The 19,138-nt window shown below is 39.0% G+C and overlaps 1 protein-coding gene across 3 annotated transcripts in view; it reads left to right on the top strand.

Annotated features, from left to right (window-relative positions):
• Positions 1-19,138, top strand: part of LOC117232311 (bifunctional heparan sulfate N-deacetylase/N-sulfotransferase) — a 368,371-nt gene that overhangs the window by 310,414 nt on the left and 38,819 nt on the right. For all 3 annotated transcript variants that reach the window (XM_033491639.1, XM_033491638.1, XM_033491636.1), the window contains one exon: positions 3,013-3,210. In XM_033491639.1, coding sequence (XP_033347530.1) covers positions 3,013-3,210 — 198 coding nt within the window. The remainder of the gene's footprint in view (positions 1-3,012; positions 3,211-19,138) is intronic.

Raw genomic sequence — 19,138 nt, 5'->3', positions numbered from 1 at the left:
GATATACTTCCTACCTTTTAAAGAAACATTAATAGTTGTATCACTTATGATGAAATTTAAGGTACGAAATTTATAATACGTATTTGTATAGAACAACCTTCTCTTGCTACATGTGACGAACCGATAAAATGGAGAGATAGTAGAATCAGACTATAAGGACGAAAGGAAACAATCGTCGGCTTTGGCATTTGTTCTATAACATTTATTACGTTGTTCCCTCGTTTTTCCTGTTAAGTAGAGAACCAAGAATGTAAAAATCGATCATCTACTATTTTCTATAAAATAATATTCTCCGTTTACTGCTACACAAAATTAATTACAGTTCTCAAAATGTCTATGTACGCCGCTATAATTTTTAAATCTCTGTACGTGACATCTGAACCAAGTGTCTCTCGAGCTACACTACCGATGGGTTAAACAAGAACCTTCGCATCTTAGAATCTCCTCACCTATTAACCGATGTTAATTCTCGCAACTATAGGGTGCAAGGGCACGATGCATTATGCGGGGTGGAATTAGCACGTCGTCGGGCGTGAGACTTCGTCCGATAAACCATTGACCATCGACCCTTTCGCCACAAAGTCACAGTCGAGTCGAGAGTGATCGATAAACCGGACCTCCGGCATTACGAGGCAAACAGCGCGATATTACGCCACCGGTCACGTACATCAAGACGAGTTTTGTCGGGCAAATTGCGAACGGAAATAGGCGTGCTGTGTTTCACCGTTAAGCTCGAAACAGCGTCGCACAAACACAGAGAGAGAAAGAGAGAGAGAGAGAGAGAGGAGAGGAGAATTTTTCGTTCTCGACTCGTTCGTCGCGATTTAAAGTGTTTCGTGTCGCGAGACTGGGCACGGAAAATTTGTTACGTTCGTTCGTTTCATTTCATCGTCGACGACCGACATTAATGTAAAAACGGTGTATCCTCGCTGGCTGAACGGCTGACCAGAGTCGAACAACATGTTTCCGCGATAATTCTGGCGTATGGGATGCTGTATCGTGGATAAGCAGAAACTTCCGGCGGAATTGAGTGCTTCGAATCGATGGAAGATTTGTAATTCGGATGCAAAAATTTATATATTTATGGGACATTGGAACAATGGTAGATAAAGAGTGCGTGTTATAGGTAAATATAAGTTATTTAAAACAAAGTTGTTGTTATAATATCGAGAAGTTGAGTCTATTTAGGTTCCGCTTCTTTAGTTGTGTTTCGCGAAGATATGAATTTGCATAGATATCAGCAATTCATATTCTTAACTAAATTTCTGTAGCACCTCGAGACTTGGAATTTATGCAGCCGTATTTTAGAGTACTTTAAATTTTGTTTTATCTACTAGTCGCTGTTAAATTGTATTAGCGCACTATTGATACCGAATAATGTATCGAGAACAAGTACCTATTAATTTCTAGATTTTCGATTAAAGTGGGAAGCTACAATCAACTGTAATTTTGGTCTTCGTAATCAAATAAAATCCTGATCATAGTTAAGTAGAATTTAATCCATTTATCAACGTTAATCTCATTTGAGGATGATGATAGAATATCGGATAAAGGATTAAATCTCGTGGTACTGTTTGATCGATATATACCGTTATAGTGATGAACCTTTTAATACCAATCTTAATTACACGGAATTAAGTGTGTTGCAATAAATTAATTGTCTATAAAATCCAATAGATATTTCACCCCTCGATGATAAAAATCCTTTATAGTTTTAATTTCTTCGTCGCTGAATGAATCCAATTTCCTTTTACTATATGCCGTAAACTATTTTTCGATTCAGTCTCGTCTTTTCTATTTTCCATTACGTTTTCAACGAATTTTCAAACTCGACGGGAGTTTAACCCCTCAAAGAGATCCAAACATTATGAACTGATTTACATACTAAAATCTAAAAAGATCTGGCGATCCCGATGATCTTTTAAAGCATATCAGAAACGGATGGTTCCATCTATGCGATTGATGAAATCTGGATTAAGGGTGAAAAGGAGTACTTTGAAGACGAAAGGCTGAAAAGGGCGCATTTCTCAAAAGCTTCCAGTTACTCAGGCTTCGGTAACGATCGATCCCGATGAAGGAATTCTTTCATCGTTCTCCACGAAACGAATCTTCTCTGTCGGCTTCTTTGAGACACAGACGGATTATCGGTAATCGTAAAAATGCCGCGCGATTCATGCCAAGTGGAGCAATCCGGCCGCTTTTGTGCGACACAACTAACACGACGACATTATCTCGTCCACTGGTCTTCTTTATCCTCGTTACGCGAAGAAAAAATGGCTCGTTCCTCGAGCGGAACGCTCGATAACGAGGCGTTCGTGCTAAATATAGTGGAATTTTGAAAAAAAAAAAAAAAAACAGAAAACTGGGCTCCATTCTTGAGATAAATTTATAAGAAACACGTATTATATTATATTTTAACGTACTTTTTATTCAATAAATTTATATATTATTGTAATGTTACCAAGGATTTCGTCCAACTTGGTATACACAGTGTGTAACAGAACGCGTGGGAGTAGTTCGGGAGCTGATTGTAGAATTTAAAAACAATGAAAAAGATTCCTATAAACACATGTTCCATCTGTCACCTATTGAAAATGTTGAAATACTAAGGTTCGGACCTAAGTCTTTTCGACAAATTCGGGAAACATCAGGTTTGCATTGAAATGCAAGGTGGTCACTCTGAACATCTTTCGCAAAATCAAAACAGAAATTTTGTTATATCTCGTAAACGAAGACAGATGCAACACATGTTTATACAAACTTTTTTCATTGTTTTTGATGATTGATTAACCCCGAAATGGGTCGCGTTCTATTACACCCTGTATGTTGATGCTCCAGATATTGCAGGCAAACTAAGTTATTAACTCCCGAAAGAATACTATACCCTTTTATACTTTGTACTATATTAATTTTTAACAACGAATAAATCAATATCCATTGTTTTGAACATGTCTAGCCACGAAAGATCTTACATTGATCGACTGTAGCTGAACATTTTCTATCTTGTTTCAGTCTGATTCGTCGAGATACTAGACCAGAGCCGGCAATCAGGTGTTCGACGTTGAGAGGCGCAACGAGATTGCCCTCGGCGCCGGATCATCGTAGCGAGGCTCGTTTGAGGACGGATCCAAAAGTTTTGGTCTTCGTAGAAACGCTATATTCCATGCTAGGCAAGAACATAGCTGAACTACTCGTCTCCAATCGAATCAAGTGAGTACGACGAATCTTTCGTCTCAAACATCTGAATATCTGGTAGATTGGAGATCACAGCGGTGTACGTAAAGATATTGAGAGTTTAAATTCACTCGACTAGTTCAACTTTCAACAATTTCGAAATTGATCGAGTTCTAACTTAGTCTCTGTCGTGGTACAAGATATAATAGACTCTTTGTGATAATAAATGTAGAAAAATGTCTGTTTTATAAAAGCTAGCGATAGATTGATTTACACCGCTTTTAACCATTTGAAACATATTTCATTTTTGCATGCAATCGGAGTTCCTATAACATCGATACTTTTTGATTAACAAGTAAATATCAGGGAAACAAGGGCAATATGGAGTAACTCCATTGAGACCGAACGATATTTTCCGATAGACAGTTTCCCCTAGTTATCGTGGTCGAAGTTTTTACTAGCAAAATTCATTGATATGCCGAGTGAGATACGCTTGTTTTCCATCCGAGTAAAGGATCACAGACGCTTCGTCGCGGTTGGAAAAACTTTATCTCATTAGCGTTTCGCACGAGAAACGAGGGAATTTTTCCCCCATGTTTCAGTAGAAAAAGATATTGTTCGTATCCTAATAGACTTCGTTATCTCTCTGATGGTGATCTCCATTATTTTCTTTTTTTTTTTTTTCTTTTTTACCTTTCCTTTCTCTGTAATAATTAAAGACACACGCGCACGTATTTATCGTTTTCCAGTATATTATGTGACTATTATCGAGGATTGCGAGTTTGCGACGAACAAGGTACAGTCTGTATCAAGAGAATAAGAAAAGTAGGGAATTTTGCTGTTAACGAGCCTGGTTAAACTCGTTCTAGTTAATCGAGACAAAATGGCACGCTAAGTAGCCGCGTGCTTAAAAATCCTTGATCTTAACTCGATTTAATTCGCGTTTAAGATGTTCTGCAGCCTGTTCGCGTGTTGTCTTGCCATTATTTAAACTCCTTCGTACTAGCGGCAACTTTAAACGACAGCAAGGTTGTACTTTAATTTTTATATTTATTTATCTGGTCATTTTGAGAATTAGTTGTGGATGTAATTACGTGGAGCAATAATACGTTATGTGGAAGCACGTTATTATTACGCATTATATGATAGCTGACGCGATCAATCTTATCACAAACTATAAAATTGAATTTATCATTAGAATAAAATTGAAACGAGAAATCGGTACATATATATACTGATACTATATAGGTAGTTGTCATACTAACAAGAATTAAATTATATTTCCTCCGATAAGAAATTTTTTAAGAAGAAAAACGAGTTTTGATCGGAAATAACCTAATAGGCGTAGTAGAATTTATTATCGATAGAATCGTGTCTTTTTTATACAAACAGAGCTTCCGAATCCAAAAAAAATCTGGATAAAGGCAATTTCTATTGGAAGAAACTAAAAATAAAAGAAACCACCCCCTAAAAGTCGACCTCTATCAATCGCTCGCGGTGGTTCGGAAAAAAATTACAGAGAAGGTGTAGCAAGGGGTGAATTTAACGCCATGAAAGCCCTTAATACGAACCGAGTTAACAGAGGCCTTGAGCCAGAACCAGTTCACCAGATTCTTGGATAATCGTGCAATAACGATCGGCTAATGCAACATGATGGCTAGCCAAGCCTTGATGACATCAAGAAATTACCATGAACACGACCAGTTCGCTACACGAATACCGTAGATGGATTATTTAGCAATTTTTTTTTTTTTATTAGAAAACGTATTAAAACGAAATACATATCTAATGTATACTTATTAATATAAATATACCTAAATATTCCCAGGAGATATTCGATCGTCTGTGTTAGAAGTCTCGGACTACAATGAACTTCTCTTTCACACCCTAATCTCAACCTATGTAAATATTCAACTATACTTCGCTATGTATTGTAACTACGCGATTTCCTGAATTACTCTAAAATATTAGCTGGTCATACGCTTTTCTTTCACGCCGCAGTCTCAAACACTCGATCCTTCTATGCATCACTAACGCTTACGACTCAATGATTCTATGTTCAATTTGGATTCTAAATTCAATCCAAAAGACGCGAAAGAATTCTAAAATATAACGAAATCACTCGCGATAAACAATCTCGCGAGATCTCTGTTCCCAATATTCTCGCCGCCCCTAAAGTACAGAAAATTGCATAACATTAAAAGAACGCCGAAACTCTGCCAAAATAACAAATAGAGACGGATAGGGCTAACGATACAGAGCCACCCCTGCGTAGAGCTGGATGAAGCGTCATAGGTGGATAAAGTGACGGGGGCAGAGAGTATGACAGGGAGCATGGGAAGTTGCGTGGTCTCTGTGTATGTATGCACGTGTAGAATGGTGTGTTCGAGCGGGACGGATCGGTGGTGTAACGCGAACGGATGGCGTGACAAAGGGATGTGTAAGTCGGATGGCGTGAGAGAGACACGTTCACTTCGTGTGTGTTTCGTGTGTGCGTTGCACACTGTCGTCTGCCTGTCATCCGATAATCGGAAAGCCAACCGGCGCACCTGTACACGTCCGACTAACACGCGCGCGAGAACCACCCCTCGCTCGGAGGTAGAGGGAGAGAAAGAGCCAGGGCCAGCCTCTCGTTTGCTTTATCCGGTGCAATTTCATAATCGATAATCGAGGCCGACGCGAGCAACCGTGCCGGCCAAGCGCTATCCACTCGCCGGACAACATTCAGCCGCGTTATAGACTGGCTAGGGAAATTTTGTTTTCGGAGATTGCCGACTGGACAGGGCACGCCTGTGTTTGACCAAGCAATTCGACCTCTCTCGTCGAAGACCCACTACGCATATAACCACCGAAAGGTCGTGTTTGCTGATATTGCGGTTGGAAAGGTTTTTGGTCGAGGGAGCATTCGTTTTTCTCGCCTTAATATTCTTGCGGATTTTTATTGAAATCGTGCGTTTCTCGGGAGCGTATGTTTAAAAGCATTGAGCATAGACATAGAAATGCCAAGTAGAATGAATCTATGGTCAGGCAAGTTTATGTTACGTGTAATGGCGAAACATGATAAATAATTTGTATATTAAAATTTTGATGGAACGGTTCATAAGACAACAGTAGAAACATCATAATTATTTTATATGTTAACATTTTTATCTTTCTCCTGTGTTCTTGTATATTCAGATATTTATTATCCAAGGGAACGTAGATTATTTATAGAAACTTGACTTGAATGATGTGTTACCCGAAAAGCTCTTTCATTCATCAGTAATGTTTAATCACCACAGGTCCCCAAATCAATAATTTTGGTGTAAACTGTAATTTTGTATCTACTTGCAGGAATATTTAACGAGCTTAATTTACTCGATCACAATAAATAATGCGGCTAAATTACAACCATGAATAGAAACTCTATCTACACTACACATTGTACAACAAGATAATTTGATCGTATACACATGTCACGTACATAATTTATATCGGTGAATGTTGTATTCGAATGAAAGGAAGATACATTAAATACCCTTATGAGCAAATAATGTGTCATACCTTGTTACAATATTTCATTCGTACTAATGGCAATCTTCAATTCGGATACAATATTCTATAGTAGATCTTTTTAGACTGATTGTAGCATTTACATTTGATATTTAACTATCGAACACTTGCAAATGTAAAATTACATTTTACTTTAAAAGATATTAATTTTTCACTTTTACAACATTTTTTGATCACCCCGATGATCAAATTTTTCAAAATTATAGTCTTTTATTTCTTTAACACTATATACATGAGAAAAGTAATATTTATATCGTCAATAAAAAAATTGTCTTTCCCATAAACTAGTCACTGGTTACGTACACAGCTCGATTTACAACTCTTCGCGATCGTAAAAGCGAGGCAAACAAGCAAAGAGTATCATGGCCCGAGCGTCGCGCAGAGCTCGAGTAGAATGATTCCGATCGTAGCCAGACAACTCTATCCATCACGCGCGACGTTCGCCCAGCGCTGCCACGTACAACAATTCATCCATTACACCGATTACCCGTACCATTCCATAAACATTGGTTTCATCAAACCTAGTTATTAATCATTTTATCAGGGCAGATCCCAAGGATGTGTCAGTAGTATCGTATGCAATAAAGGAAAAGAAATTCAATCCGTGTGACACGGACTACCTCGAGACCGCCCTTCTCGTGCATAAACCATTCGATAAAACACGTGGAACAGAACGTAAGACAAAAACTGGCGGGGGATTTATCATTTATGCATTCCTCTTGTTTAAACAGCCGCATATCCTCCAATATATCAAACGCGTCATAGACAGTGGTGCACGCACTATTTCATCGATATGCTCGAAGCTATCCTGTTTCTTATCCGAAAACAATGTATCAGGTGATATCGATCGGGTCCATCCCTTCGTGCATCTCCACTCTAGTTCAGCCCCCTCTATCTCCCCTCCTGTCGTTTCGTCGTTATTTTTTAGCATCCCTCTCCCTGTATTAATGCAGTCTGCGCCGCGACACTCGTTACCCGTGACATCGACACGAGAGCGGACACAGGGTAAACGTTCCACGGCCCGTCGCCAGGGGGTGAAAACGCTGATCGACCATCTCTTTCGTACATTTTCCCCTTCCCTTTTTTTTTTTTTTTTTACCGTACGCACGCCGCCGCTTCATCCCTCGTCTCACGACAACGCTTCAATTTTTGTTCTTCGCGCTGTCCTTGATATACACCCTATGCGCCCCGAAGCTCGTTGGAAAACAGAAATGAACAGTGGCGTTTGTGAGCCGAGATCTAAAGTGAGAATGAAATGCAATGTCCAGGATCGGTTGCAGGATCGTTTGTTTCGAATGTTGTGAAATCGTGTTCGTTAATAAACTGCGCGCTTTTGTAAATATAACGCCTTCTATGATGCTTGCTAAGCAAACGAATTTTCTACCAAGATTTTACTTTTTTAATTACATTCTCAATGATATAAATCTACATAAAAATCCAAGTATGAAGAAAAAATGCGCAGTTCTTGGGGGATGAATATACGTCACTGTCACATAGTACTGATATTTTAATTGATTTCCTATATATTTTAATTGAGTTTTCATGGACAAGAAAATATTGTTTAAATATTAAATACATGTAGCATTTTCTCCGAATTGTGACGGCCATAATTGAAATTGCAAATGCAAAGTAGTAAAGGGATTAATTTTCAATCTCCCTAATCTTTAGTTTCTCTAATCTCTAAATGCTATTATATTTTTTGAAAACATCAACACACCCCTTAAAACATAGACGGTTTTGCCAATTATCCGAAACACGTGACCGCAATTTTTACGTAATTTGGACAATAAATTTAGATTTTATTTCACTCGAATCAGATCAAAAGACATTAATGATAGTGGTAATAGTCGTGTCAAGTCAGTGTACACACGGCACAGAACGTAACATCATAAATATACTACGTTTCGTAGTGCTCGTCGTGATGCTTGTTCCTGCATCCCGAGACATGACGTACGAGCGACAGCGGCTGGACTTCGCGGATTTCCGTTCGAAATAAATATGTATCTGCCGGCTTGGTTTCCGACGTGGCTGCTCTTCCAGGCCTATGAAAATATGCATGCATTTTTGAATTTTTTTGTTCTTTTTTTGGTTTTTCCGGCTCGTGTGATCACGACCACCGTGTACAGGGAAATTATAAATTGCAGTAGGCGTGGAAATATTACGTGATTTTTCTCTTTTTATTTGTCAAGGATTGGATTCTTGCCAAGTTGCGGAGGAATATTATTCGAGTAAACTTTTTCAAATAATATCTAACGAGTACAATTAAGAAAGTGATAAAATTTTTATCGAAGGTGAGATTAATACAAAATAAGCGAAATTTGATGAACGATATTGGAGATTAAATTATAAATTTGTTTTTACATTACATTATTTTACTTTATTCATGTAGACTTTCTCGAATTATGTTTACCAATAGAGAATAGGATTAAGAAATTGGATAAAAATCAAATTAGTTTTGTTATGATTCTGAACCGAACAAGCATCCATCACGAAGGATAATCCCATTTCCCAAATTCGCTAGAAAATAACAAAGGGAAATCTCTTCGTGGATCGACCAGGGGTTATAAACGAAGATTGCACGAAGTATAGTTGAAAAAAAAAAGAAAAGCGCTGTAGTAGAAATAAAATATCGAAATATCCATCAAATGTATTCGATACACTATCCTAGCGTCCATATATGTTCTTTTGTTTCCTCTTTCTTCTTTTTTTTTTTTTTTTTTTTTGATACAGTCCTCTTGTAACTCTATCAAGCAAAACGAATCGAGCGTTCGATTTTAAGCACCGCGCTCGATTAAATCAGAAACCAGAAACAGATCCACCGACGGGTTAATCAGGGATCGAAACAAATTACGGGCGAAACGTCGAGCAGATCAAGGGCGGCCCTTGCCAATTAGAGGCCGTATTTTAAACTAATTCCGAGGCCAACGGGCTGGTTAAATGCCCTCCGTGGTTTTCACCTAATTATCCCGAACGAGCCGAGCAATCAGCTCGAACCGTTGAAAAAGTCTCGCGCTACCCTCTGGTTATCCGCGTTTTCCCTTCGTCCTTTTCACCTGGTTGTCCCGTTAATTCAAAATCTAACACCGGAAAACTATCTGTTCTCGATGAAATCGAAAATAGTTAGATTACCAGTGAATAGCATCAGAGTTGTATTACGTATAACGAGTCACACAAATATTCGTATCCTCGCGATCATTAAATTCAGATGATTGATATTCTTTAATAGTATACACTCTGTGGTTTATCAATAGCAATATACAGCGGTATATAATTAATATTTCGATTAACATATCATTTATCGAGAAATAGCAGCTCGTTATAATATTTAGAAGGAATTTAGACAAATCGTCGAATACGATAATAGAATCAATAATTATGAAAGTACGAATGTTTCTGTGATTCACCTTGTATTATGTATACGAAATATGTATATTATTCATAAAATAATGATATTTGCTCTGATATAACACGATTTCCTGTAACAATTCGTAACATTTCGCGTTATAAGACGGTTATCCGTGGAAACAGAGTACAAGAAGATTCATTAGTTCTTGGCGGATGGAGGTGGAAATTGATCGAATCCACTCAACGAGGCTGAGGACCGTAATAATTATCGCCATGCTCAATTACGTCCGATGCCGCGCCATTCGTTCGTGAAATCCTTCTTCGTTCGCTCGTCCTGGCAATCAACCTCGACTTCCTATTCTCCAGTATTCCGGAGAACGTCGTCTCACTGTATCACCTAATATCGTTTGCTTCTCGAAGCGCTGATGCGATTAGTATCCGGTAGCAAGCAGCAGAATGGCTGGAAGGAACGCCTGTCTCGATTCAACATTAGCGAACAGCATGGCCAAGTTTGTACAACTTTTAACGTTTGACGGTTTAAGTGCACCCTTGGAAATATTTCAAAATATTCCCGAAGAAACGATGAAAACGTAAAGTGGCAATTGATGAGTTTGATTACTTAAATATACAGGAAGCTTAAATAAAACATTATCGTTCGGTATATAATTAGAATTTTCAACAGAAATTTCGATTCTCTTGTGAAAATTTTATCGTATTTCTGATTTCCATTAATTACAGAAATAGATCGCTAGTCGTTTATTATAAACCTTTAAATCAATGGCTGTTTTGTCTATATAAATAGCTTGTCATTGAAGTATTTTTAAAATTAAACCGCTCTGCAAATTGGAAACTATAAAATATCCAGCAAATCCACGAACTTGAGCCACTGGAATTAACTAGCCGGGTCGTTAGTTATCTTTGTACGATTCAGCCACGAAGATTCAGTAAAGTCCTCAATTGTTTCGAGATATCGTCTTCATCATGGAATGTACGTCACACGGTTTTCTCCCTTTGTAGAGCGTTCTTCGTGGAACGTCTTGGCACGACTTGTCCTCGACTGAATTTCGCGACGGAAGGGTGCCTGAACTGTCTCACGAGGCAAGACAGCTTAATTGTCTGGGCGTCTCGCGAAATTTACTCGCGGTTACGCGCACCCTGTCTCGTTGACGATCCCCAGAAAGGAAATCGCGTAATTAATACACCTCCAAAACGTCACGAATCCAACTTGCAGTTACGTTACGCGTGTAGAACCGGCAGGCGTTCTCTAGGAATGCGCAAGGCAGATAATTCCGAATTCGTCTCTACTCCTGTCATGCGTTGGTACTCTTCGAAGAACGCTAATGGCAACCTTCGTTTACGAAGAATAAATTCTATAGTCCGATGGAACGATCTTCATTTACCTGGTCGATTAAATTCTATTAGATTCTTGGTTCTATTAAAAGTAGGGTAGAATAATTCTATAAAATTTAAGATGGAAATTTTTCATTTCACGGAAGATGTCTTTCTCGAGGAAATGAAAGTATGAAAGTTTGCAGATGAACGGAGTATAATATCGGAAGATGTAGAAATCTATTTTTCTAAATACTCGATAATTATAGGAATTTACAGTTTGGTCAAATTATGTTCAGATAATAGCCGTCTTTTCTTCCTGTTTATTGTGATTAATATTTCACACGTATACGTAACTACGTGCTTTCGAACATTCACTTCAACTTCAACTCAACTTCAACTGAAAGCTGCTTAAATTCAAATAATTCAATTTGTCTGAACGATACTTCGGAATAAACCTTAAGATAAAACTTGGATGAAGATGTTTTAAAGTTGGATGTTGAAACAGACGTACAGTAACGTACAAACGAAATAGATTTACAGAAATTTTTCAGATTCGTATTTCTTCTTGACGTCAACACGAAGATGAGATAGTTGCATGCTCTTTAGAATGCTGTATTTCAACGTATACGTGAGTCACGAGGGAAACAAGCTCCTAATCTAGCGACCAAGACGACCAACGATCAACGAGGAAAGCGGAATTTCATCGGGTGCCTTGCTCTTCGCGTTGTCCTTTGTTCCGCGATACCGTCAGCTATTCGAGCCTCCATAGCACAGGCATTTTACGAGCGAAAAATCCTTTAAAATGATCCGCCCGCCGGTGGAACAATTATTTTCGAGCACATCGCTGGCTCTTCTCTTCGAAATTTCGTCCTACTTCTTCCTCTATTATTACCCTCAACATCTGCATCTTCGTTTCTTATTCGTTTCCCGTGATTTACGAAACAAATTGTTCCAACCGTACATTTCGTAATTTTTTTTCTTTTCTAACAGGGAGAAAAATCTGCTAACACTTGGCCTCTTTAAAATTTATTACGCCATCGCAAAGAGTAGCCATTTCATGGTTCTACTTTTATTTCGTCAAGTTAAAGAGTTTCCCTTTTTTGTGATAATGTATTTTATTATGTTTATGATTATTTTATTTATTGTTGAATGCATTTTTAGTTTCATAGCGATTGTCGAGTGGTTTACAAGTAGAAAGAGAGTTTACAAGTCGAAGAGTCTCGTTGAAAGACTGTAAAAAGTACTTTATGAAATTTTTAAGTTTCATGGCAGTTGATGAATGATCCGGTAGCACGAAAGCTTTGTACTGTAAATTGTTGCGGCGTAGCCCGTACGGCGTCGAGTTTTCGGATAGCCGCTTGATATTTATCGAAACTATCCTTTAATGCCAATTTGAAGGCAATTCTGGTGCTTGCGATCTCCGCTGTAATTTCTTTGTCAGAATATTCTTCAAACTTTTCTCTCCGAATCCTTCGATTTCTTATAATGTTGCAAGAAACGGCCAATGAATAAAAAGGATGCACTCGAACAACAGAGTGACAGTGCAATGAGTCTGAGAACTACGATTGTAAGCTTTTTATTGTCGCTAAATAGTTAAAATTCATCGCATAGAGGCCAAGTAAAAAAACATAATATAGAATAACGAAAAGAAGAAAGTTTAAAAAGGAAGAGATACGAAAAATCACGCTAATTTCACAAAGCAGAATTGCAACATTTTGAATTGAATATAACGTCTGACTTATACTACTCCTATCCACATACAGATAACAGCGGAGTACTTGTAAACCTGTTAAACCTTCGAATCCTCAATTTCTCTACTCGCAGTTCTCACGCTATCTAATCCATGGAAACTGCTCTTGCTCCCTTAAATCGAAGTACGAAGAGAAGAAGGCTTTTCGAAGTTACAACCTCGTTCGATCGATAAATTCCGTGTTCGTACACAGGAATGAAAGTACGAGGGCAGAATGTGGGTCTTGGCTTGTTCCCCGAAGACAGCGGTGAGTTGCACGAAGAAATTGCTGGGACGGTTCAAAGAAGCAACGAGATTAGAAACTGTTATCCGCTTCCTCGTCGTATAATCTGCACCGCGGGCGTTCGCGGACCACCGAGTCGTCGTCGTCCTCGTGCAACCACTTGCAGAGACTCTCTTCATCCGCTGCAGGCGGAGAACGTTCCCTTTTCCCTTCAGTATCTAACGTTGATCGACCTCAAAGCCCATTTGCAGCGAAGAGGAATCGAGTAGAGAACTCGCGAGAATCGAAAGGCAAGCATGTAAAGGGGATCAAGGCGATGGGAGAAGCACGAGAAATTCATAAAGCCCGTCCTTAAGCCTCCATGGACCTGGAATATCAGTCAGTCAGTGACCTTTTCCACGAAACGATCCGCCGTGGCCTCAAGAGGATTCCAGTTCGAATTCGTTTGGCGGCTGACGATGCCGTGGCCTCTGGTTCAAAGCTCTCCGAGAATGTTATCCTCTCTTTCTCCTATCCTCTGACCAGCTGATGGTATTCTGTTCCTCTGCTGCTTTACTACTACTATTATCGTCCTGTTATCACTGGGTTTTTATGCAGTTATCGGAAATTCGAAAGAAAAGAAAAATGCACATTGCAAAGATCACGGAACGGAATATCTCAATACAAAATAGTTAGTTACAAATGCAAAGGATCTGGATTGAATCGAGTCGCGGATATTGCGAGGAACAACTTTCTAAACAGCTTTCTAAAGTGGATGGAAAGATACATTTTTAGCCTGAAAATTTGATATACACAGAATTAAAAACGTAGGATTAATTAACATAGCAAATTTTTCAATCGATGCCCTTGCAACAAATGATGAAAATGTGACGAGTAGTCCGACTCTCTGGTAACATTCCACAGACAAGACGACCTTCTATCCCTTTAAGGTTCTATCTTTTTAATCCACTAAAATGGAATAGGATTAACTATAATATTTCTTCAATCTATCAGAAAATTGTAATAATTGGAAAATAATGTACTATATATACGGGGTGTCGCACTAACTCTTTCCATCTCAAATATCTTATCGTCTAAAAGGATAAGTGAAAATTGGATTGCTTACAAAAAAATTACATGGTCGTAAGAAAAATAACTTTGTGACAAGAATACTCAGGAGTTGGGGATCATTCTAAAAGCTGAATCGTTTTCTTACATTTCATGTAACAAACTTCGCTATATCCCAGAAAGGACATATAATTTAATATCCAACATTGCCCCAGAAACAACGGCTCCGTCACAAGCTGGGATCAAGAAAATAATCCTCGGTTCTAGCACCGAGCAGTTCAACGTAAAAATTCACTACCCTAAATTCCTCCTTCCAGCCCCTTTCCACCCACTTCTCTTTTAAATTTATTTCTAGGGTCAGCCTTAAGCTTCATTCGCAAGGTCGATTGGCGTCGTTAAGACACCCCTATTCCTCCAATGTCAAATATTTACGATCAAAGTTCAAATTCCGGCCGACTACCTTCTACAATTTTTTATCGTTAGCTTATGAAACTTCGTGCGTTCACTCGCATTAAAAATCTTTAGAACATCTCGTGATTTCGTTCGCTTAATCTCCAGTAATCTTCGCGTGAATTTCAAACCAACGCTCCAGTGTTTTTCTAATTTTGTTTTGATTTTATAAATTTTACGATTCTCCTATTAATAATGTTCCAATTATCCGCGTGAGAGTAATCTCACTTTCTGCGGGCATCCTGATATTTATGGATGACACTTTCACGTAATAGGAACGTCGCTTGTCGAATAAACCATCTGACAGATTCCTGTGGACCAGTGGAAGGGCAAGTTCCGTTGGCTTTTATCTAAATTTTTCCAGCAGCCATTCTTCTTCAAACTGGAGGAAAGCTTGGTTTGCAGCATTGCGAAACGTCCTGCAGAGACGCGTGCCAAGAAACGAACGAGCGGTCATTATTTCCACGAGGTGGAAAGGTTTACGACTGTCCATCAAGATCTCGAATAGCCCCGGACCGAAGTTTCCGTGGAAAGGCAAGTTTCGCGGGAATACGTAATTTCGCCCCGTGAAACGTCGAGTCGTAAGCGCCCCAAACATACTACCGTCGCTGCGTTTCCTCTTTTTCTCCTCCGCTTTCTTCGTCTTCTTCGTCTTCCTTCTCCTTGAAGAGAACTCGTTTCTTGGCTGTTAGCAGCTTTCTTTGTTCCTTCAGCTTCGCGCTGATGGCTTGGCGGTGGAAAGGTTGCGATTGAAAAAGTGTTCTGGGAATTGTATAGATCTCATTGGCTCGAATCTAAGATCGATGGATTTATATAATTGGCAGACCACGGATATTCATACAAATTCTAATTTCTGTGGATCTGAAAAACAGAAATCTGTTGTAGCTGCTAAATGTTCCAAAGAATGTTTAAATGCTTGAAATTTCTCATACGTGCACGGAATCCGTACTCTCGTTTGATTACGTTACAAGTTTAATCGAATGCTCGAGGAAACTGTCCACGATATCGTAAAGAAGAAATCCATTGATTTGAATCCATTGAAGAGATTGATATTTAATTTTTCAAGAAAATAATTTATCACCAAGTTGAAAATAAATTTTATCACCAAATAAAATTCCAAGGTGCATTTAAGAATATTTCTTAACGCGCATTAAGTTGCGTAAAGCAACGGTTGCCCAGTGAGTACAAACGTCGTTGTTCGTATTAAGCTACTTGATACACATTCTCACAGGCAACTTAATTGCCATCGAAGGCAAGAGTCGTCCAGTAAACCCGAAAACTTACGTTCTTCCCTACCTAATCTCTGGAATCATGCACCTGTCAAAAAAACATCGCTGATCGAAAAATGAAACGACGCTTCAAACCCGGAGCACACGGATGTTCCCAGCAAACCGGGCCATAAAATACCCAAATCGTTCCATATATTATCCACGACCATGAGGTGTAGATATCAGAATGCTCAGTGGGGAAATGCTGTAAATTGTGTGGTCTGTTCCTCGCATTTATAGGACAGAGGGCAGAGGAGCACTTCACAGACGCGCGTGAAATTTAACTTTTACCTCGAAATCCCGTGAGAAAAACGTCCCGGGACAAACACCGATTCAGGATGGGTACCACTTGAAAATTACTGGCAACGCAGCCCGGACTAACTTTCCTCGGTTTTGGCCGCCTAAATCCTTGAAACAGAACGACTGTAGGGATGGAAAAGTTGGCCAGTCCAGGAAATTCCACGGGGTTTTGTTGGATCGCGCTTCTTGGGCAAAGTTGCGCGGCTAATTAGAAAGTCAAACAATAACGCCGGTCTACGAGAGCGGCTCAGCCGGTCAAAATAATTAAGGAATCGTCCGCTTAAGTGGTTTCACACTTGGATGAGATATCCGTGAGTGCAGGCTCATGATTCTGTAGCGTATAACGCGAGTTGCAGGATTTGATCCGATTGAGGATGAAGCGAGGTGTGCGGAAACGGTAAATGGAACTTACAGCGAGTAAAGGAAGGCTTTTTTATTCGCAAGCTGCTGATTTAAGGCGAGGAAGCGAGATATGATTTTCTATTTAAAGAGCAAATACACAGTGACATTTTATTGATATTTTATTAATCTTGTTATAGTTAGAATTTTATTTATTTATAAGAAGAAGCAATTGTTGTTACATTTCGCTGTTTTTCGATTCGATCTAATATTTAAGAACTAATAACTAGCGTAATGTTTGGCAAATAGTTTTAACGAATAAGCAAAATTTGACTCGGCAGAATATATTGACCGCGTTGATACAACTCCATGTTTTTTTTAAAAACGGTTCGTTTCAATCGGATTCGTACTCTCGCACTTCTTCCTACCAAATAAAAGTTTCGACTTGCTGGAATAGGGATATTTTGAAGTTTCTTACTTCGGCGTTCGCTTGTTTAGGAAAAAGATTCGATCGATACGTGACTTCCATTTCGAGGCGCCTTTGTCCCGGACCTATCCCACTCGAGGGGCAATGCGTGCGTGTTTCTATTATTTCATCGAACAACGTCATTTTTCAACGATATTTTATTACTTCTATTTATCAATTACATTGAAAACAAAGAGAGCGCGCGATTCGCGTCGAAAATTCAGTTTTACGATGGACCGCGGAACGAAATAAAAACCAGCGGTCGACTGAAAAAGCTTTTCGGCTTAAATTTTCTGCGCTCTTTGTGCACGCAAAGAACGGTTAAAATGCGAAAAAGGGCGGAAGATCAAAAAAAAAAACCGACTGTTACGTTTGAGCTTTAACTTTCGCCCGCTTACAGTTTTTTCGTCGCTTTTTAAGTGCGTCGTAAAAAATTCTGTTTAGTGGGTTCGATTTAATTTCGTGCCATTTAACTCGGCCGTTCACATGAACGAGCATTGTTCGCGATTAAAATTCATTAAACGGTTCCACGGATACTCGCACTGTTCGGCCATTTTTCTTCAATTAAACCGCGTAAGAACCTCGACGATATGCACGTTATTATACAAAAACGTATAAAATATCCAGAGTGTAGTATTTTCTATAACCTGCAGTAGGTCAAGCGATCTTCTTTTCATTTTCGTTGAATTATATTCATAGAAATATTTTCAGTAGTTTATTTATAATCATCGCATGATTAAAGTTTCACGCAGAGCATTAGTCATTCAAGCACTAAATCACACCCAAACATATACTGTAATCTCTCCCTATCATATATAAACCAATAAATCAAACGTCACGATTGTTCCACCCCATAAAGTCAACAAAGTCTTCCGCAACAAAATTCCGAAGAAAAGCAAGTAGAAGGAGGTCGAGTGGCCAAATATCGTCGAGCGAATGTTATACAGGAAGCTCGCTCGCCTGATCGTCTTAAATTCGAATAATTTTCGCGTGAAGCGGGCAGAGATACTTTGGTTACTGGAAAAAATAAAATTCCACGGCTAACTCGTTCGTGTGTCGGTTAATATCTTAGTTCGTTGCGAAATGTTCCATAGAAGAAGCCGAGGAGGAAGCTACGACAACGTTAATTTTCGCGAATATTGTTGGCCAATGACTGTACCTCGCTTCTCGCAGTTAACTCGTGATAAAGCGAAAAAGACGACGCGCAACTGGCTGGATAGAGTTGAAGAAAGACGCAGAAGAGAGAAACCGGAAACAGAGAGAAGCAAATTCGTTCGCATTTACGAAAGCGCCACTTGCGTACAACTTAATTTCCATCTAACCAGCTTCTACGGAGAAGTAATTTGTCCGTGTCATCTGAGAATTGAAATATCGCCCTTAAATTAGCGTTAGTCCGAGTTATGACGGTTGTTGTCACGCCCCTGAGGCGGGTTCGCGACCACGCGTTTCTGCAAACTTGACTTTCTAATTGAGACGTTTAGCGGAGCCAAGAAACCTTGATTGGACCGGAATTTGCGCGAGAGTCGCGAAAAGAAATCACTCCGGGTTTCTGTCTGACTGTGGAAGAGGTCGTACTACTGTACAGTAGATGACAAATAAGAGAGAATATGTATTTTATGAAACTTGGGGCGTTTTAATATATTTTATACGTGCATAATGCTGAAAATAATTCAAAAATTACTGCTATAAACGGTAGTGTTGCATAAACCAGGAGAATAAAAATAAACAAGTTCCATAAATTTGATAGATTGACGTGATATAATGTAATAATGTGAAAAAGATTGACTTAAATTCGGTAAAATGCTGATCTAGGAACATGAATATTCATATTTTTCCACATTTATACTTCTAAGACCATTATTGTCTCAACGTTCACATATTTCCAGAAAGAA

The sequence above is a fragment of the Bombus vosnesenskii genome, unplaced genomic scaffold (assembly GCF_011952255.1).
Source record: "Bombus vosnesenskii isolate JDL3184/JDL3185 unplaced genomic scaffold, Bvos_JDL3184-5_v1.1 scf7180000013285, whole genome shotgun sequence".
Classification (NCBI taxonomy): Eukaryota; Metazoa; Arthropoda; class Insecta; order Hymenoptera; family Apidae; genus Bombus; species Bombus vosnesenskii.
This window is presented reverse-complemented; position numbering and strand designations above follow the sequence as displayed.